At 36.3% G+C, this 22968-nt stretch overlaps 1 protein-coding gene across 1 annotated transcript in view; it reads right to left on the bottom strand.

Annotated features, from left to right (window-relative positions):
- Positions 1-2501: 2501 nt before the first annotated feature.
- Positions 2502-22968, bottom strand: part of DNTT (DNA nucleotidylexotransferase) — an 81082-nt gene continuing 60615 nt past the window's right edge. Inside the window, exon 11 of the mRNA XM_058841619.1 lies at positions 2502-2838. Within this exon, the coding sequence (XP_058697602.1) occupies positions 2752-2838 (87 nt within the window). The 3' untranslated portion in view covers positions 2502-2751. The remainder of the gene's footprint in view (positions 2839-22968) is intronic.

Genomic DNA, 22968 nt, shown 5'->3' with positions numbered 1-22968 from the left:
GAGATAGAATCACTTATTAATTCTTACAGAGTTAGTATGTAGATTCTTATTAAACCAGTGATCCTTCACTACTCACTACTTGCCAAATTGCCTTGGTATAGAAGCAGGGGAGGAGGGACAGACATTTTGAAAAAACAGCCCCCAGGGACTTCACAACTGAATTAGTTTGACATGATTTGTTTCTGATGAACAAGTTACCAATAACTTATCACTTTATTTTCCTCTAGGTGCATTAAAAATACAGTCTATTAATCATTCTAGCAATTTAGGAGATATTAAGTGCTCTGATCTGAAATTCTCTCTTCCCTTCCTCCTATTACAAACATTGGTCTGTTCTTGTTACAAGCGTTTGCCCTTTCCAGGCCCTGAGGCCCCACCTGTCCTTGAGGAGTTCAAAAGCTTCGCTACCATTGACTCCAACAGTTCCATCAAATGGAGGGACTTTTCACTCACACATGGATCCAGATATGCTCAGCTGACAAAGGCTTTATTTCCTTTAACCTGTTCCACGCCAGCTCTCCTATATGACTTTTATATTTTCTAATTATAGCCTCAGCTGACTGGTTTGGCTGGTGCCGTCAGGGATGATCCTGCACACGGTGCCTGCGATAGTGACTGGAGTAGCAGCTTCTCCAGTAAGCTGTGCACAAGAGAAGCCAACTTCTTCATGGTCAAACCATCCTGCTCATCTAAGCTGTTCTTCTCTTTAACACAACCCCTCCTTTATCAGATCCACATTTTTTAATAATAATTGATTCAGTTTTTATAATAGTTGATTCAGTGAGCAATCTGTAACGTGTATTCTAAGTAAAGTTCAGAAATTTGAAGGAAATAAAAGAATAAAGTCATATGCTGATTTCTTCTAGTCTTGGAGGAGCTGACAGAACTTGTGTTGGTATCTTTTCCCTCACAGGTAGCCTAATTATAAGTGATGCATAGACACCCAAGATGTGAGTTATTTATTTATGTGGAATTCAGAATATTTGATATTTTGTGTGTGTCTTGAAGTTTGCAGAAACAGCACAACTGGAATGTATAATTTCTGATAAATGTTGGCCAAGTAGAAAGAATATTCAGACAAGGTGCCATAGCTTTTGTTTTCTTCCATTAGGCCTGAAAAATGTCACTGCTACTTAAGTGTCAGCATCCTGATGCAAAACACAGAGAAGATACTTCATACATCAGCAGGATGAAGCAGGAAGCAATGCCAGTGCTTTCTAGTTAGAGCAGTTTGGGAAGTAGCACTGTATTTTCAGCTCAGTTAGCAAAACTGCACATAAATAGGGTGGTTTTATTGACACAGGCAAGAAGAAAATTCCTGCCATTAACACATTTTTCTGCAACCCTGACTGAGGTTTTGGAATAGTTTGCAACACAGTTCTCTAAAAGTCTATTCCCCAGCTGAAAGCAATGAGTAACAAATGAAGCATACTTTTCTTTAGTAATAAATACAGTCTGAATGTGGGAAGCCTTTACTGTCAGTAATAACTGTTGTGCACAGCCCTGTCATTGCCATTCTTTCCTCACCATGTCAAAAGGTGTAGTTAACCTCAACAGAGGAAAAAATCCAGATTTTTAAGGAAGAAAATTATGTGACCAATCCTGGAGTTGTTAATCACCTTTATTCTGAAATGATGATCAGTAAATAGCTTCATTTCCTAAAGCACCGAAAGCCCCTGTTTATCAAAGGATAAACATATTACAAATCCTTCATTGTCATTATGGTCACAAGAGCTACCTGGACATTTTCTGAAACCAAAATATCTCACAGGGCTTTTATTAGAGAGCCTTTCAGATCCTAGATGAATTTCTGACTAAAGAGAGGGAATGCCTCTCTAGAGCAGTCAATAGCCCAACAGCTCAAGTAAAATCCAATTCCAATGCATTCACACTTACTGAAAAATTTCCATCTATCAAAATTGAGCACAGATAATTAAAATCTTTTGTCTTGGAGCAGTCACCAACCTGACAGTTAAAACTATTGTTTTCATGCAGGTTATGATTCAAATTCCTGACTGAGGACTATTACTCCACATAACCAGAATCCTCTTTAGTCCAAATCAGTATTCTAAATATATAGTATTTTTCTAGACAGTTGGAGATTGCTACTGAGTTATTCCACTTTTTCTTTCAAAATCCTTTCCTGTGAAATATTTTTTAACTCTCACTGAATTCTCAACTTCCTTATAGTTTTTGTAGAATGGTGCACTACCTGGGAAAATATTACAACTGAAGCCTCCAGTTGCTGAGATTGCAAAGTAGTTACTGCCTGGGTCATTAAGCCTTATATACAGAGCAATTTTATACATGGATTCAGCAAAATATGTAAGAAATTCAGTTAAAGACCAGCATACATTTCAGTAATGTTTTGACTCAGCTCAAATGTTTTGAATTATTTACGTATTGTTGTAGCTGACTATTTTAAAAAACAAGTATTGTTCATACTAATGTTAAATTCCTACCATAAGCAAAAATCTCACCAGTTCTAAGTGTTACCCCAAAACAAGATCTGTCTTACCAGTGCCATGTAGAAACTTCAAAACAAGCAAAAACTGGAAAAGATTTTGAAAAACTTAAACTCTTATCTTCTAGGAACATAAGCATGTGCAAATGGCTTCTAATACTTATTTAATTATTTTGTTGTTGTGATAGAAACACATTATATATATATGTATATATAACTAAGCTAGACTGCAAGGTGGGCAGAAAGACCATTGCAGTCAACTGATCAATGTACACTGGCAAATAATTTTAAGCATTCCTTTCCCATGGTTCAACATAATCCAAGCCAAGATGTGCAAAGATTTCTTCCTCACTTCCAGCTTTGAGAAAGATCCTCTGTGAAAAAAAAATTAAAAAGAAAGTCAATAAGGGTGTTAGAAAGAAATTTCAATTGATGTTTTTTGCTGTTGAAAAGGAGTTAATTTTTGGCAGTTCTACCCATTGTATCCTCTATAGAATACACTGTCTTCATCAGTGTGCCTACCTTGAAATGCAAAAGCAAGTTTAAAAAGAATTTTAATGCTGCTTGATGTTTTCACTTTTAATGACTAGCTTACAACTTTGTTTTGATTTACTTTTTTAAGACCCTCAAATACAACTTACATTTCCCTTTCATGAAGGTCAATAGCAGGACTTCCTTCATAAAATCATAAATGTTTTAAAATTAATATAGTAATGTTCTCTATAAGTGCATTCAAACTGATTTGATGGTGACACTAATTGCGCATAGCCAAGCATTAAAAGCATAAATTGAAACCCAAGCTTTTTTTTTCCTTTACACACACTCCTTCTGAAAGTTTTACAGCAAAATGCAGTTTAATTTTTTCCTACCTGCACTTCTGATAATACAGGAGATGATTTTTACACAGGAACACTCACAAACCTACCTCCCATATGATGGCTTATATAATAAAGTACATAGCCTTATGCATTCCTTTCATCACTAAAGTACAATAATAATTTTAAAAACTGCTAAGGTAGGTGAATATTATAAAAGAGAAAACCTCACAATTTAGAGTTTGGAAGCAAGAAAGAATAGGTAATATTTCAGCAATTCCTGAATCATTTGAAGTCTAAATCAATGTTCAACACTGAAAAATCAAAATCTAGTGTTGTGAAAACTTCAGGGTTGAGTTTCTAGATTTACTCCCTATTGTGAAAGAGGAGATGCTGTCTAGAGAACCCTCTGACAAATTCCTTCGAGTAAGGAGAATCTCTGACTGCCACAATGTTTAGGAACATCTGTCAGCAGGGCCTCCAGGAGGACTGTGCTATCCAGCACACCCATGGGAATGGGTCAGGAAGAGGAGCCCATAATTAGATCAGAGTAGACCCATGGTACGGTGGAACAACTTCTGGCACCAGAGATTCACAGCTGAGAACTGAGTGATTAAAGTTGTCTCTGCAATAGCAGACTTTATAAGTTTGGTTCTAAAGCATAGAAAAATAATATCCCTTTTTTTACCTAGGAAGTACAAATTTCAAATTCTGGAATAACAGGAACCTACAAATAACACTGAACAACAGAAATACTGAACTTTCTCACATAGACATGAGAAGAAAACAATGGTAGAAAATATAAATTGAACAGAATGAAAGAACAGGAAAGAAGACATCAACAACTGCCCACTGAATAACAATACTGGGGATATTTTGTTCCTCAGATGTCTCCTGGGATGACAGGATTTTAGGGATGTTTTTGTTATTTCTTTTTTTCCTTTTAGTATTACTAAGAAAAAGAGGGCAAACCTACACCTACATTACTGCAAAAAAAAAAGAATAAAAGTAAAACAAGAAAAAAAAATCTTACACTTGTAGACAGATGTTACAGACACTCTTTAATAGAAGCTCCTCATATCTCTGGGACCCCAAATGGCATTCCATTTCTTTTGTTCTGTCGCTTTATGTTTTCCTGCAAGCTAAACTCATTTCATTTGCTTGACAGGGAAAATTTCTAATACAAAGTATTTGATGCTGAATACCATTCTCAGTAGCTACAAGCAATGTTTCTAAATGAATCTCTGGCTGATATCTGCCAACTGTGTTAGCAATGTAAGTGTTATTAATGTTAATCATAACCTATGATTTTCCTTCTATGTCAATCTATGCAGAGCTTATACAGTGGTGCAAATTTGATTATTGCATTCACTACCATTCTTTCTTGGTTTTTTTTCTTTTTGCTCAAGAGAAGTAATGAACTGCTTGCTTAGTTGTGATTTTATTTCATCTTCTTACTAATATTCTGCAGATCCAAAACATGCCCCATTCAACATCAATCAAATTTACAAAAAACCAATGCTCTGGAGCTTCTGGTACACTCTTCCCTTATCCCATTTAATCAATACTGTTATTTCAATGGATGTAAGTATTACATTTGTGGTTGTAAACATGACCATTAACTACACCTAATGTAGAACAATTGCTATCCAAATGTTTTCTTATATGAATTGCTACTTTTTATTTTTCTTTTTGGTATTAATGATCAATAACACTCTTGATGAAAGAGAAGCAGAGATTGAAGGCACAGAGCTAGCACAGCTTTGTGATATCCTAACTATCATGACCAATGCTATGTATGTTGTATTTCTCCTGTACTTGGTTTCATATCACATTTTAGTATGATGAATCCAGCAAAAAAAAAAAACCACATTACTTAATAAAGCAGGATTCTGGTTTTAGTTATCTACATTAGCATTAGCCAACAGCTCAGCCTTCTTGACTGGCACACATTTAATTTTATTCCAAGCAGACTGATGTCCTGCTGTCTATTACCAAATTATTTGGCAATAACAGTGTATTGCCCAATACCAAAATAAATAGTATATTATGCTTGATTAATACTAGGAAATTCTTAGCCTGTCACTATAGCATTTCATTACTATTTAACCCATCTCAAGATGAACTTAGAAAATTACTTTGAAGTACCCAAAAATAGAAGTCAGTACCACATATTATCATTGATGAAATGGGATTTGATGATTCTGAACCAGCAGAATCTGCTGCAGAGTGAAGTACTCCAGGTTTGTATGTGAAATCCACTGTTGTGAAGATGAGACACGCGGTGGAAATTTGATTAATTTCTTTCTTTAAATCCTTATAATCCTTGGTATTAGCTGAAGAACAAGAATTAAGTATGAAGTTTCCTAATTGATTACTGGCATAACTCTGCTTTATAAACTATTTGAACAACTGTTCTTGAATAAGTCACAGCCAAACTGTGCCCTAAAAGACCAAGTAATTTCTTTCCATATCCCATTTTTCCTACTCTTTTCAGAGCTCTGACTTTTATATGCTTTACAGCCTTGAGTCAGAAAGAATGCAGTCATACTTTAGCAGATTTCATTATCCTTTTGGAAAATTACAACATTGTGTACGAGGCACATCCCTTCCTTTTGCAAAAGACCCTGAAGGACCATAAACACTAAAGTCTGTCTGGAGTCCTTCTGACATACTGTTACATGAAATAAATTGGGGAGGGGAGGAAGGGCAGAGAGATTATTGCCAACAGTATCTTGTTAACAATTTACAAAATACTTTCTGATATAACTTTGCTTCTGGACAAGCACCTGGAATGTCATTAACATACACATTTATTCTAACCTTTTCTAGGATTATGCTACATGCTTTAAAATGGAAAAATCTCCATAAGATGTTTAGGAATTTTAATTTTTGTCTTCTATCATTGATTTTCATATTGTTTAACGTGTGGCACAAATTCAAATCAGTTTAATTACCTTAATATTTTCTTTTCTTTTTGCAATTATTAAAGTGGAGATACAGTGACAATATGATCATACCTAACTTTGTAGTTCTACTGGTACACTGAATGATAAATACCAAGCAGTCTAAACCCCCATCACTTTATGTCTCAAATTATCACAGTGGCCGTAAGCAAGACAATGATAAATGAACAACAGAAAAGAAGAGGACAGACTGTCATTTGCAAACTTGAAACTTAATTGTTCATTGTGCTTGGACAGAGTCCATTCTAAAAATAAGATTTATGGGTAAAGTCAGTCGTAGATGAATGATGATAGCAACAGGACTTGCTTAATCAGCCATGGTCAAAGATACCACAATGCACCTTAAACTTCTTACACATGTATTTGTCACTTTAGTGGCATCTTCACAAGTCATCGCTTAAGTCAAGTCAATTGAAGAGTTTTAATTAAAGATAAATGGGACAAATGATAAGAGGATGCTGCTTGCATTCCTTGCAACAGCTTCTTTAGATATGAAAGGCCATGGCCTTCAGTGAAGCAGTGCACCCTAATGTCAGACCCACAATTGCTAGAATATACCTCAATGGCTTATCAGACTAAAAGTACAAAGCTGTGGAATTGGTTTCATTCCCTTTTTCTTGGATCCCATTTACTCAAACAGTATTTGTATCCTTGAAAAAATAATTAACAAAAGGGGCTTACAGAAAGAATTGGGAAGGCAGAAACAGAAGCAATGCATCATATCTTCCACACGATTGCCAGTGAGAATACTCTGTGTGTTTACCTGACCTGAGGGTTACCCCCCCTGTTCTCTGCCCCTGGGCCAGCTCTCCAGTCCAGGTGTTGATGCACCACCAGGGCACATGGGTCACACCAGCACTGCAGAAACTTTAGGAAGAAGCTGTGTTTACTAAATCAGCCTTTTATAATGTGTACCTGGCAGTATGGGTATATATTTCATTACTTTGTGACTTTTGAATTATTTTGACCTAAACTCCTGCATACCAAGCTGAAAATATTCAGCTTGTGAGACAGTCTGAGTGCTGCATCAAGGAAGTGTGTACAATCACATATCCACAAAACAATATGTGAAGTATTTTTATTTCAACATTTCCTGCAATTCTTAGATTGACTGCAGCTATCAATGGTCCCATTTTATAAAGTTCAGTGCAAGGTTCTGACAATAAATGGGTAGAGCATTAAGTTAATTTTCATCTGTGAAAATGTTGAAATAATCAAATACTGAAATCAAACCAAGAGGTCAGAATAGGTGCAAACAACCAACACTTTTATGGGAGAATTTCTGAGAGTACTATAGCAACTATTGTTAAAACATTTTTAAGCAAGTAGCTGTAGTACATTCAATTTTTACTTGATATATGAATATTAAATGTAATATGTGACCATAGCCCCAATAAACTTCTTCTAATCCACAAAATACTGAGGAGAAAAGAAATAAAAAGACATTTGGAAGCTTGAAGTAGTCACATTTTAATTTACTCTATGATCAGAATTGCAAGAAAGTTTTGGGGCTTTCTCTACATTGTTCTTTAGAAACAGAAATTAGACCTGCCTGAAAGGCAAGAAAAGAAGGAAAGAACAAAGAGGACAGAAAGCAAAAAATATGTTGTTCCATCAACTGTTCAAATTTTGCACAGCTAAAAATATCTAGGCACCCACCTAGTGCTTTATACCTATATAATTGCATTTGCTTGCTATTTTTGAGAGTTAAAAGTGCTTGTGACTGACTGTACACAAATCCAGTGAGAAGAAAAGGAAGGTCTCAGTGCAAAATTAAAGATATCCCAAAGGGTTTTTCATCTGAGTACAGTGAGCTGCATGGATTTTTGGTGAACCTTAGCAAACAAGCCTTATGAAATCATACAAGTTCAATGCTGTTTTCCACTGGGAAGCCTGAGCTGCCTCAAGAGCTTGAATACCTCCATTAGCTTACAATGAAAAATAAACTTGAAAACACAGAAGTCGTAAAAAAGTCATCCCCTAGCAAGGGAAACATAATTTTCAAACAAAAAGTTGAGTTCCAAAGCCAACCATTGAATGTTTTGAATGTAGATGTCTAAGAATCCTTGGCTGTGACAAGGACCACTGTCAAAGCAACTGAGTCATGAAAGCCCAAGAGAAGATGAGACAGACAGGCAGAGCATATGTTTGTTTTAGCTTCACACTTACATCTTCTCTAAGAAAGGTCAATCAGAAGAAAGGTAATCAGATTATACAGACTGATTGATGAAAAATTATACAAATTCACTCCACGGCACAACTAATTGGACATCCTATTTATTGACAATTAAGTTATTGCGAGTCCCAGAATAAACACTTTGAGTTGTATATATCCTTGATCCACATCAAATGCAATTAGATTTATCCTGGAATCATAAATATATAGGTGCTACTAACATTTTCTAAAAATAAGTAAAAAAACCCCGTAGGACAGAAGGACAGAAGGGAGGATGTCAGTGACAGGGTAGAAAAAGGCTAAAGCCAAACCTTTAATACAACAGGTCGAGCTATTGAATGATTGACTTGACATGACCCCCTCATGGGCCTCCTATGCTAACAGTTCTTACCAGACAGAACATGCTGATGAGCTTCTGAAGTCCAGCACTTCCAGATTGAGAGTGAGCCCAATACACATAACAAGACAGGAAGGTAAAACTGAATAAAGTAGTGAAGAGAAAATTTCAGTGGAACTAGAGTTCAGACATTTCTGAATTGATTTTTCTTTCAGGTAGATGCAAACTCAGACTAAAATATCTAATATAATGACTCAGAATATTTTACTCAAGTCAAAATTTACAGAACCACAAAAATTTACTCCAACCACCAGCCAGTGAAAAAGAAAAGAGACCCTAGAATAGAGCAATAGTCTAGATAAACTTAATAGGGTCTTAGCTAAGACTTGCAGCAGGTTGAATAAAAAGCTTAACCTGCTTTTGTTTCATTTGAATGGATAAGTGGGTTAGTGGGTTTCTGAGAGGAAGGTGCAGGCAGTGAGTGGAAAAGTGACTCAGCAAAAGGAGCAGCTGCAAGAGAGAAAAAGGATGTTGCAAACTTCAAGTGTTTCAATTTTTCCCTGTTCAAAAGTTGTTTACTTGCAAAAAGATGTTCCCACCTTCCTCATAATCAAAAAGCCATCACTTTCTGCAGCGGTCTTTCACAGACCGCTTTGTTGATTAACTGGTCCAGATAAGAGTTCTAAAAGTTGTAAGCCACAAGGCCTGAGGAAACCTATCAGAAAAAGCATCATTACTCTTCATAACAATAGCTAGAAACTGATTTAAAGTAAAATAAGAATTTTGCTGACATAATTTTCATGTGTTTTTGTCTATATTTGAGTTTGCTAATCTAAATACAAGCATCATTACTTGGTTTATATTGATTTAATTGATTATTATATGACTTATAAAAATACAAATAATGTTAGTGAAAGCTAGCCTCTCCCAAGTATATTTCTTTAAAATCTTCCCTAAATACCCAGCTCCATGCTATTTTCTACCTTTACCACGTGGAACTTGAGTCACTGAGCATCACCTTAACTAGGACAGTGGTCTGTATTTCACATGCAATATGTCAAAAAGGAATACATACAGTAACAGAGAGAGATTTTTACTAAAATTACTAAAAGGAGCCCAGAGCCACCATCAACACCTAAAAATTATTGACATCAGTATCAGAATTTAGTGATATCAACGTTAAGCCACAGAGACTATGATTCCATTTATTTTTAACAGATGAAGGTGCATCTCCTTGATCTCTCCATGACCAGGTGCATCTCTTGCACCAGGATTTCTATCTGTCATTCAGGTCTGTCATGTTGTGCCAGGCAGCCTTGCCTTCAGCATCACAGCCAGCTCCATTCCCTCTCTACTGACCTGCCATGACCAAGGTAAAAGCAGGAAACAAGCACTGAGCAGGAAGCCAGCAATTTTCTCTCCCTTCTCTATGTTACTGTTAACTTTACAAGAATGAATGTTGCACATCTTTGGTGGAAAACATAAATCTGCTCTGAGCTTCAGCAAACAAATAGCTTTGCAATTTTACACCACTTACAGACCCAGAATTTTGTAAAGCAACTGTAGAGGAAGCTTTATGGAAGATCCATAAATTCCTGCAGTGCAGTGACTGATAGGAGGTTGAGTGCCTTCAATCAACAGTGAAAGTGTGGGAATACAGCATAACACTGATCTGTAAAATAGTGGCTACTTCTCTGAAATCTCCAGCTGATCATCAGGTAGACAAAATGCTAACAAGAGTCACTGTGTTCAGTAACCTTCACAGCAAGCAAAATGATTTTATGGAGAGGGTGGGGAGGAAATAGAGGAAGAAAGTAAGGCTAAGTAAAGCAATTTCCATATAAAAATGCATACAATCCTGTCATTATGTAAGAGCTTTCAAATAATTGTACTCAATTATTTGTACTCTTTCATAGTATGAACACTGCCAGAAAGTACCATGGAAAAGTTAAACTTTTTCATGGTCCTGATATTCAGATTGCTATCCAGCCTGAGAGGGACAGCAGCTCATTCCACCAGCACTCTGTCAGACAACATTCTCAACATGAAATATTGCTTGATAAAAAAAATTACAGAATCAAGCCCCAAGGAACTGTGTAGTAACTACCCATCAGAATTTAGCTTCATTATGGTCAACACACATTGTTTATACTTTGTGGATAATCATAACATCTGACAATCTTTCTACTTCTTTCCTAAACAGCATGACTAGCAACTTTCAGGTGGTTTTCCTTCTGTGCTTTTCCCAATCTTTTTAATTTGTTTTTTTTTGAAGAGGTTTGTTTTTAAAACTGGCTATTGATGATTTTTGCTTTGCTTGTAATTAGACATTTTACTAAATATTTAAGCTATGTTTATGAATGAGACTATCAACAGCACGAACGAATTTATAATTATAGAACATAAATGTTGAAGTACTAATTGTGCTAGAAATGTGAAGTATGTCAACAAATTCAATAATAATATCCCACAACATTGGCAGACACTGTGCATTTTTCATTTGACAATATCATAACAGTTTTCAGTAGGAATAACCTGAACTTTCTCATACAATGTATTATCTCTGTATGTAATTTTAATGTTTAACTGATATTTTCTGCAGTAATATTCACATCAGCATGCCAGCCTTAAAATAAAATCTAATCTGTCCTAAGCCAGCTACAAATAAGATGATAAATAAATCAGAGAGAAAAGAATTACTTTTTGAAATGACAGTACAACAAACCATGATTGAAAAAGCAGTATTGCAAGCATTACCCATTGACTTGATACCCTCAGGCAAAATCATGTGTAATGATGCAAAATAATACAGTGGAATTTATTCTAATAATTCTGGGCATGAATAATTTTTGAATGTAATAGAAGCCATAATCATAAATTCTCATTTCATTTTACCACTGGACATGTCCTGTGCTTTTAATCAGAAACACCAGACTGGAATGATTCTCCTAAACTCATCTCTCGCTCTCATTACAGGTTTATTGATATTAAATTCTGAACAGTAACAAGTAAATTAATCAAGTAAAATAGAATAATCAGGCTAATATTAAAATATTCTAGGCATTTACCCAACTATATCATAACATAGTGTAACAAAATATCTTCATGTTTTCTACATGCAATCTACTTACTCCAAGTAGTTTTGATGAAAGAGAAAGAAAAAGACCAGTGCTGAAATACTGACAGTTTGAAAAATAAAATATTAAAAACTTTATCTGTTGACTTAACAGAACTTGCTAAAATTTAGTTTGTAAACAAGACCATGTTGTACATAAAATGGAACTATTGTCTGTTAAAAATGACAGATCTGTGGTTATTTTGTTGCAAAACACTACATTGTTATGCATCCAATCTCTCATTACAATTTTAAAAATTAAAAACATTCCACAACACATTGCCATCCAGACTAAAATGTTTTCAGTTCAGGGAACACAAAGTCAAAGGAAACTTGGAACTTCCTATCTGACAACACAGGCAAAAGTTTTAACATGCTAAGTAGCACAGTGTTGTAAACAAAAACATATCAAAAACATCCTGGCCCTGCAGTTCGCTGACAATCTCTCTACAACCACAAAGTCCTTAAAATATTCTCAGGGATTATTTCCTTTTTCACTTTAGCTATACTTACATTTCACTTTAAGTCTGTGTTATTTACAGCAGCTTTGTCAAATACTGTTGGTTATTTCGTATTTTAGCTTATAAAGCTTTGTAAGTGAATGAAATGAGAAAAATGCAGATGGATTTTATGAAACTCAGTTGTGAGTAATTCATATGGGATTACTATAAACAAACCACTTCAGAAGAACTTTATTGGGATTGCAAAATCAAATACCTGCAATTTAAGAAATCCCAATATGTGGTGGATTGAATTTTGACCTTAATTCAATTTTCCTATGTTTATGCACAGAGACTTAATTTCTTCAAAGAAATGCTCTTACTTCAAATCCTGTAAGATACTTAGACTTTGTTCACTATGCAGCAAATGTAGGGTGCTACAGGGCTAACAAATATTTGCTGACAGCACTGACACAATCTTGAGTTGCAGACCAATGTGGGATCAATCAGTCTTAGGAAATTGAGCTTTTATAATCTGTACCTGTTCTAGCTCCCTGTCTTTGTTACTCCCCTATGCTAAATTGTTGATGTCTGCTCTCAGATTTCTAATGTAACTCTAGGCTCCCCACACCATACCCAGAATGAACTGAGATATGCATGGTTTACTTGGTTATTTGGGTCAACAGAGCCTTTACCTACCTCTTGTAGCTTAGAGCATTGCCCTTGATGAATTTAATTTATTTTTCAGTCCATCAAACTTCCATTTATATCTCTTCCCTGTCATTCTATTTTTGTGCCCCATTTTGGGTGTCTCTTCAACCAACCCACCTTTCCACAATGGAGCTGCTAATTCAATCTACCCTTTCCATTCCCCATTGCTTTTTCTGGCCACTCTGCACTTCTCAAATTTGTACATTCACCATCCCCTTCTGACTCCCACTTCCTATGCCACTTTCCTCTCTGGTCCTCAGCTGCTTCCTTTTCCAGCTTCCTCTCTACCTAGCTTCTCAAAGTAATTACTTTCTTCTTTAGACAGAAAATATGAGACTTGGTAATCTACCCCACATCCAATAACTTACCCCAGCAGACCAACTGAATAACTGAATTAAAACAATTGAAAATTATTGGTTCTGTACTGGTCTAGAAATTAAAATGAGCAAAAAGGTATAGTCAAAATATTCAGGATCTGTACCTACTTATGCATTTTGAGAGATGTCTTTTCATTAGCAATACAGGTTTCACTGAACTGCTCCAAAAACACACCAAGCATAGGAAATGACAATTAGGTACTTTTATCTTTGTGTTAGATGTACAGCTCACTATTGCAAAGAGGTTAGGTTTAGCTAAATATATATATATATATATGAATTACCTGCAAACTTTGTAAAAATGACCAATTATATGCTGTATGAGAAACATATAAAATGCTAAGAGAACATTGAGGAGAAAGCACACTTTGTAAGAAAATGCATAATCATTTTTTAACTTACCAAAAGGTAAGAAAAGTAGATTATTTTAATTCTTAATTATTAAAAATAGACAAGGGGCATAAAGAAAAAAAATCACCCAAATCACATATGCAGTTTTCACTTTCCTGAGTGAGAGTGAGAAGAATTGAAACATAAATGAAAGTATGTGCATCTGTTTACAATGACTCAGTGTTTAATTGTAGCAATCTTTGAATCACAGATTCTATTAGATTGGAAAAGACCTCTGAGATCATCAAGTCCAATCTATCACCCAACACCACCTTGTCAACCAGACCATGGCACTGAGTGCCACATCCAGTCTTTCCTTAAACACCTTTGGGGATGGTGACTCCATCAGATCCCTGTGCAGCTCATTCTAATACCTGATCACCCTTTCTGTGAAGAAATGCTTCCTGATGTCCAATCTAAATCTCCTCTAATGTAGCTTGAGACTGTGTCCTGTCACTGTTGCCTGGGAGAAAAGGCCAAGCCCCACAAAGCTACAGCTCCCTTTCAGTTGTATAGAGCACAGTGGAAATCAATATTATAAATTTTGGATCTTTATGTTTACTGTAGCTTTAATCCAGTCATTGTTGCAGATGTCTAAAGCAAACTCTGCAGCTGCAGCATGTTTAATTCATCAAGATGTTCTCAAGGCTGATTATATCACCATTATAACTTTATAATTTTAGAGCAGCATCTGCCAAAATAAGATTATAACTTCCAGTTTTTACAGAGCCATAAAAAATGTCTCTTTAACTGTGCAAGTAAACTTCTGCAAGCATATTTTTCAATGAAAGATAGTGTGCAGTACATTTTCTCAGGTGATAACAAAAAACTGACTTAGAGACTATAACTACTGAGTACATATTTAAACACTGTGAATATGACACAACTTTATGTAATGAATGAGGTTATAAAATCATAGATAGCTCTTCCTGGTGGTACAGATTCTTGAGAAGTAATGTGTTGGGCAGTGAAAGGAAAGAATACCTGCTCAGAAAACAAAACTGGCTTTTTATTAGGAGACATATTTAGAAAGTTCTGGCAGAGCAGGTAACTGCCCAGCCCCCAGAAGTCAGTCTGGCTTCCTCAGAGCAGTTTCTGTCCTCTGAGCCAAGCCACCACAGGAGAACATGAATGTGACCTTTAGCACCAGCATGGCCACTGTCAGGTAAGCCATGTTTCAAAATAAAAGTTACAACACAGATGCAGACTCAGCCAGAGAAAAAATTAAATATTATGAGGGAGGCTAGAAGCTCAAGGATGTTGCCAGGCACGGCTGGATGGGCTGCCTGCTGCAAACACAGAGGTTGTGAAGCAGCTACTTGGGCAAAAGATGAGAAGTAGCAGAACTCAGACGCTCTGAAGCCAGCTCACCAGAGCATTACTGTCATAAAATAGTCATTTACTGGGGCTGTAAACACACTGGGGCTGTAATCACACTTTACAGATACATGCTAAGGCAGGCAGGACAAGCCCTGCCTGAAGAGTCAGTCAGGTTTTTAGTAGACAGGAATTCACTCTGCAGGCAAGTGGTAAACGACTGTGCAATACTGGTGGTGACAACTGAGTGCATGTGAGCTTCACAGTGTGAAAGAAATCCCAGGATAAATTTCCCCTTTCACGCTTATTATGGTCTCCCAAGAAAAAGTAAACTTTCTCCTAAAAAAAACTAGGATCACAGAATCTTACTATATTCAGTGTAACTGCACAGCACTTAATGGCCCTCAAAGATGGGTCCCATTATGAAGTTTCCAGAGCATCTTGTGAATTTGTAATTCAGAACAGTTATATAAACCACCTCTCATGTTATTCAACAACTAAACAACATTTCATGTCTTCAAATTCATACAAGGTTTTTTAAATGCAAAATTGTCATCAATCAGTCATCTGTACAGTGTCATATTTTTTCCAATATTTCTCTAATAGAAAACATTAAGGGACCTATTTTCCATCTTGAATTTACATAGGACATAAAATTAATAATTGCTTTCTGCCTCAATGACTCTTCAAAATAACACTGAGCTCATGATCCTTCTCCTACAAAAAAAAATCAACCTGCAATGTCAGTGCAAGAACATTCATATGCTAATAATTCAATTAATCTATTATACCTTAAGAACTCAATCTATTCTTTCAGAAAAAAAAAAGCAATGCTAATTATTTACATCACTTCATTTTTCTGCCGTGAACTGCACAAAGTAATAATTGGACTTGAAAGGGATTTTCTGGAATATTGTGAAAATATATGGGTTTATACAAGTTATAAATCAGAATTTACCAGACAAATTCAATCCTCCAATCTCACACCTGAGAGAATTTCCATTGGTGAGTGGTGCATAAAATGCAGGAGAGAGACACTTTCTACATGGCCACAAACCAGCCAGGAAACTTCCACATTCCATCCTTAGAAATCTCCTGGCATGAAACAGGAATAGAGAAAAGTACCTGCATTATCCCATCCCACTGCTCACTCAGCTCAACTCTGCCATGCTCCCTTCCATGCCCAAAAGATAGCAATTTGAGGAAATAGATCAGTCAGAATTTCTAGCATGGAACAGTTGAAGTTAACAGTTCCTGTTTCATGCAGAGCTGGTTCTGAGTAGCTGCTGAACAGCACACAGCATCAAGAAAAATAAATATACTCTGAATGAAAGGAAAGAGCAGTAGAGAACCCCACTGCAGCTGAAACTATGTGACATACAGTAAGGAAGTTTTAAACCTCATTCCTTACTGTAACTCCAAGGAATAGTTTCCAAATTGTTACCAAAATGTAAAAACAAACAAAAAGATGTTTATTTTCCTATGGATTCTGAAGTATTTGGAAATGGTGCCAATTATTAATTAATTCAGATAAGGAAGTTTATTTAGGAAACAATGGTGGAAAAGGCTGATAAATCCTGCATTTTAAAAAGTTATATTCATCCACAGTATAAGTGGTAGGGCTGGGTTTTGCACAGAACAGTAGATCTTTCAAAAGCATCTTCTTTAATTAAGTTTGGGCTATCCTCACAGCAAGCTCTACTGAGAAAGATGGTATATGGATTTGGCTGGCTAAAAATCACTAGAATGCAACTTCCCAGGATTCCCAGACAAGAGAGAGTTCTAGGGAACAGTATTTCTACCTAACACATGTATAGTCACACAAAAATAATATCACATTGCCTTTTGAACAGATCTAATCAGCAAAACACTAACGAATTTTACTTTGTTGGAATTTTCCTACTCATTTATCCCAGGTGTGCAATGAAAATGATGTAATTATCACAATACTGCCCTGAAAAAATGTCACAAACCAATAGAATCTAGTTTACCAGGCACTTCAAAAAAAATCTAAGCCTATTTGAGCTCCTGTCAGCTTGCACATCTTCTCAATAACCTGCCTGACAGGCTACTGGGAGCCTGAGCTCAAATAAGCCATTTTAGGTACTTCAGAGCCAGGGTCCCCAGAGCTCATTTTCTCCTGGAGCAGCCACCCAAGCAAATGCCTCAGAGCCTGCAGCCCCAAGAGCTGTGTGAGCTTTGGAGCTTTGGAACAGTCTGATCCATGGATTGTTTACAAAGCCAGGATTTAGAAAGAAATTCCTTTAGCAGAAAGTGCCAACATTTTGACTTTCCCTCTAAGAGACCAAGCAAATTTTGAATAATCAAAATTCTGCATTAAACCTTTGTTCTCACTTCCAGTTATAGAGAAAGACAAAACACTGGGTGATCAAAATTCTTCATTAAATTGCAATAGCTTTTTCTTCAGTGGTTAACTACTTACCATTACTGCACATTTCCATCATGGGAGCTAGGTTTTACTGCTGGGAAGTGAGACCAAGGAAGGCTAAATGACCTGCTTAAAACTACAGAGAAAATTTGGCTACAGAGTGACACAAACTGCAAGCTAAAAGTCGAACCTCTGGACCATCCTCCTTCCTTAGCCTGTGTCACAACAATGTGTAGACACTTAAACTCACACAATCATCCCTTCATGCTAAATGTCAAATGCTAAATTCTTTCTCATGCTGCCTTTTCACTAGTCAAATTAGGATTACAAGAGGGATCAGAAAACATTCACAGAATAGAGAACATGACAGCCTGAAAGTTGACTGTGCTCTCTGATGTCACATCTGACCTAGTACGTGACCCTTTGGCTGCCTGCAACCTTGTCATTCTAGCAGCCAGCGCAAAAATCCAGTAACAGAGTCCAGCTTCAGATGCTCTCCACAGGGCCATTCTGCATGGGAAGATATTCTACTCCAGCTAACAGCACCAGAGTTGGTAAAGCCACCAACAACCTCTGTAGCTCCTGAATCTTATTTTGGGTTGCTGCTATGGAAAAAGGGCATTCATAGCACAAGGACTATTCTATTTTAAGAATTGAAATCCTGTGGTTTTCCAGCCACTTTAAAAATTACTTTCAAAATAATAAAACATTAAGAGAAAGTAAATCACACATTTCTTGCATTTTCCTATAAACATATGGTTATTGCTGATCTAAAAGACAGATACTTAAAAATAAAACAGACTTTGGAGCTATATCTTCTTTAGTTAGAGCCACTAGATTTCTCTCCATTTCACCCCGGTAAAAAGCTGTCAGGACGTTGTCAAAACTTTTCAACAATGTCCTAGTATGCACATCACTGTCCAGAGACAATGCACATTTGTACTCAAAATTTTTTTATTGTGCGTTAAGGAATAATTGCCCCCTAACCCAACACAGAGTATCAAAACAACTGTTGATGTCCTGATCTACAGACTAAGGACCTTAATTTTCCTATGGAAGAGGCTGTTCAGCTGATGTGACTTACACTTCATAGCGAAAAAATATTTATTTTTTTTTTGCAAAACCATTTCTATTTTTATTAGAAAGCTTGTTCATTCATGAATAGGGAAATTTTTACAATGAGAATTTTATTTGCCTATTCATAAAAATGTCATGCCATTTGTAGAGCAATAATACCATAGGGCATGGGGAATGTACAACTTCCCTTTCTTCCCCGTGACTGATCAATGAACTCCATTCTGTAAGAGTGGGGATCACAGTAAGGTTTGACCTCCAGCTGGTGTAAATCACAGGAACTACATACCTCAGGTTGGTATATACAAGTGCTCATTTCCATACCTTTAGTACACAGTTCTACAGTCAGATGGATTTGGACATACACTCATCTTTTCATGTAAAAGAGGCTGACTGATAATTGGTTGCAAATTTAAAATTTTTTTGGCCACAATTTTCCTACGAAAGGAAGATCTACAAAATGCTCTTCTTATTACTGAACTGAAAAAAATCATTAGTTTGATAATTACACAATGTCTTCCACAACCAACAAATATATGAAAAAGATTCATACTAGAAAGAAAAAAAAAGTAAATCAAGGCTGAGGAATAATTTCACAGTGTAACTTTGTAACGAGTCCCTGGAGAAAATTTCTCTTCCTTTTGTTCCCATCTGCAAAGCTATGTAATTGATTCCTAACTGCTGCGTTAATGCTCCCAATTCCTGGCAGAATCCCTTTGGAAATACATTAAAGTAAGCAGGACTCTCTCCTGCTGCAACCCTTTGAACGCTGGAATCTGGGATTCTGTGACACACATCACATTTCAAGCAGTGGGCCACAGTGCAAGCATCTGTGCCAAAGGGCTGATAAATATTAATATAGAAGAATAAAGTATACTGAATTATACATTGAAATGTAGAGCAAATCAGGAAATTGTTTTCTTTTGTAATGAATGACATTCTCTTACAAGCACAGTTACATTCCACCAAACAGAAAATTAATAAGAGCAAATAATATTTGCTAGAGCATGGTTTATTAACTTCTTATAATGACTTGAAAAAATTTAAATTATGACACGCAAGTGGTTTTTAAGGAAAGGACTTGGTCTTCAGCAGGATCAAGAAATAGTTTGACTCTACCTGATCTTCTTATCCCTTTTGCTGTACACACAGACTAATAAAATAAAAAGAAGCAAAAAGGATTTGGTCCGGCTCCCAAATTATACCCCAGTCAATACCCCAGTGACTGTTAGAGTTGTGTGTGAAGATTTCTCTGCCTGGACAGAGCCAGTGCTGTAAGATAACCTCTCTTCATCAGACAGGGAGAGAAATATGGAAAATATGTGTTTCAGTTTCCACATATGGTGCCTAATTAACCTTAATTAAGGTTGTGTTGAGGGATCTTGAGCAGCTTGCACAAGGAATACCTGCTTCCTGATTTTTTTTTTTTAAGGAAGATTTCCTCTCACAAAGAGAAGTATACTTATGAAATAAGTGTTCATGTTCCAATCCAATTTTATGAGCCAGTACAGATAAAATATCCATGTTTTATTGTTCCCTACGAGTCAAATAATTTTAAAAGAAAAGCACTAGGATTGCAATAAAGTAGATTCTCTGCTCTTCATAGTTTAATGTAAAAATAACCAACAAACCAACTTAAACATTTTACAATTTGGGCATATGTTCCCTTGTATAAAATTACAAATTATTTTTATCACTTATTTTAAGCTTACAACTCTGATGACCCTAAAAATGAATCAAACTTGGCAGTCACACAACGTACTTCAAACTTCTCCTCTTCCACTATGGGCCATCAGATTTCACAAGCAGACATCATTGCTGTATTCTGCACATTTCTGATCTTATTACACACTGGGTGGCAGTATGGAAGGCTTTTGTTCAAACTGTCATTTGTGGGAATAAATACAAAATTTTAACATTAAAAATAATTTTGAAATATATTTTAATTTAACACATTAGGTTATAAATACTAGTATACTTGCCAGAGAGTCATCTCCCTGCTTCTTGTTAGAATAACATTACTTGAAAAAGAAACCTCTGTTAAGCAGATTATAAATTCAGTGCTGCCTGGTCAGAAATATTTCATATTGTATATCTGCCTTAGAAGTTTCTTTCTTTGTGGAAAAAGTCAGCTAATGTAATTTAGCTATTTCTGAGACTACAGCAGAAACAAGAACAGCATTCTGCTGTGTCAACATATTAACACAACTTCTTGTGTTTGAAATCTGCAGTGCATCTGTGGTTTACAGCAAAAAAGCAAAATTTGGAAGCAAACTAGCTGTGTTTGGGATTAAATGAGAAATGGCAGACCTAGATATTGGGGGACAAGGGGGTGATGGCAGGTAGACATTTGAATGCAAAGTCCCTCCCTGAAAGGGACAGCTGACTCAGTCATGTGCCTAATTTATTATATGGAAATCATAGATTAAGGATCTAGTGGCCAAAACAGTTGAAATTTTCCCTGAAGATTTGGTCTGGGTGTTTTGGGTTTCATTCAGTTTGGTTTTTGGTTTGCTGGTTCTTCTTCTTTGCCTTTCTAAAGAACCCCTGCCTCATGAAAAGGAATAAGGAAAATTTTCTGAGTTTTGCTTCTCAGCCCTCTCTTTAGGTTCATTTCTTCAGTTTTGGGCAGTACAGCTGAGGAACTGAGGAAATGGAAGTTGAGACTCAGACATGTGGAAGGTCTGAAGTTTAAGTTACAGTTACAGCTGATGCTTTGGGGAACCACAACACGGGTATGCACATTCTTTGTATTTTTCAAATTTCCAAGGCAGATACTCAACAGGAGAAACAATGCCAGACAGTGCAAATGCAGGGCCGTGGAAATCAATGGATGTTTAAGACCTTAAATCTTTCTCTGCCTCAGCTCTTTACTTGAAAATTTGGGCTGACAAGAACATCTTTCTTCCCAGAGGACACTGTGAAAATAAACTCACCATTTATCTGTGAATCATCCTGACTAATCCAGTCAAAAACACATGGAAACTCACTTTTTTTTTCCCCAGGAAGATTTTAATGGTATGTCAGTTATAAAGCCTAAACATAATCAAGAATACTGATTCATGTTGTTCATGAAAGAACAGTGTCCATTTTGCATCCCTATCCATTTGCATCCTGCAAAGCCTCAGGGCTCTGAATAAAAGCAGCAGATATAATAATACATACTCATACACCAAGCAAGCAAATTTTGCTGCATACAAAAAACAACACTGGCGTTCCACAAATGCTTTGGTTTTCCCTAGTGCCATTTTCTGTTACACCCAAAAGATCTATTGAACAGAGCACATATTAACTTGCAGATAATAACACCAACCATATTATGTTGAGGAAAAGAGTTCATATTTTGAGTACTTTCAAAATCTAAAAGACAGGAAGAAATACACTGACATAATCCCTGAGTCTGTGAAGAAACATCTTCTTTAGACACATGATAGCATATTTATCTTCCATTGATTTTATGTTTTCTTCTGAAGCATTTAGTATTGACAATTGCTGGCGACAGGATATCTGACTAAATGGATAATTAGCCCAATAATTTCCCCAGGTTTCCATGTGAACTGAGGATGCCATAGCAGCATCTGGACCTGACAAGCACATATGGAGACAGCTGAAATGAGTCATGGCTTAGATGACTCCTGCATCTTAGAAAGAACAATGAGACAATACAGCATGCAAGTAGGGTTGCTAAAAGCAGTCTCCATTCTATAAAGAATATATAGGAAAGATTAATGTAAAATCTTGACGTGGTACTTTTGCCTTTCCCTATAATGACATCAATAAGCATCTTCAGTATTGATTTTTGCTTATTATTTAAATGGCCTAATACAAATACAGACATTAAGCCAGATAAATGCAGAGATCAGTATGAGTGCAGCCAAGAGCCTTTGTACCAGAAATTATACCAATTACTCCCCAGGCTGCCAAGCCTGACTAAACAAAATTCCACACAGACTTCTGATTGCAGGCCTTTAAAAGCAGGATGATCCCTAATCCCTACTTAGTGTCATACCCTGCAAAAACTTCCTCAAGCCTTCTAACGGAGCCTCAATATCCCCTCTTCCTTTGCACTGTCAGACCAGTATGAGTTGGAAGTGTGCTGAGGACACAGAAATGATCTCTCCTTCTGAAATGGGACAGTGAAGTACCTTTTTCAAACACTCACAGATGGGTTGTTCTCAGTTTTGTGAAGGCTGCACAGTTCCTATCAAATGTAAATGTCTAATCTGTGTTTCTTGTTATATTTCAGGAATTACCTCACAATTGAAAAAAAAATTAAAAAATAAGGATTTCCCGACTTGTTCAGATTTAATCAGGCTGTTCCAGTGAAGGAATATGTGAAAGTGGAACAGTTTTACCACCAAACAGATAACCAAGCTAAAAAAAATTTACTGGAAATG

This window comes from Poecile atricapillus, chromosome 6 (genome assembly GCF_030490865.1).
Source record: "Poecile atricapillus isolate bPoeAtr1 chromosome 6, bPoeAtr1.hap1, whole genome shotgun sequence".
NCBI classification, from domain to species: domain Eukaryota; kingdom Metazoa; phylum Chordata; class Aves; order Passeriformes; family Paridae; genus Poecile; species Poecile atricapillus.
The sequence above is the reverse complement of the archived record's forward strand: the minus strand, read 5'-3'. Positions and strand labels throughout refer to the sequence as shown.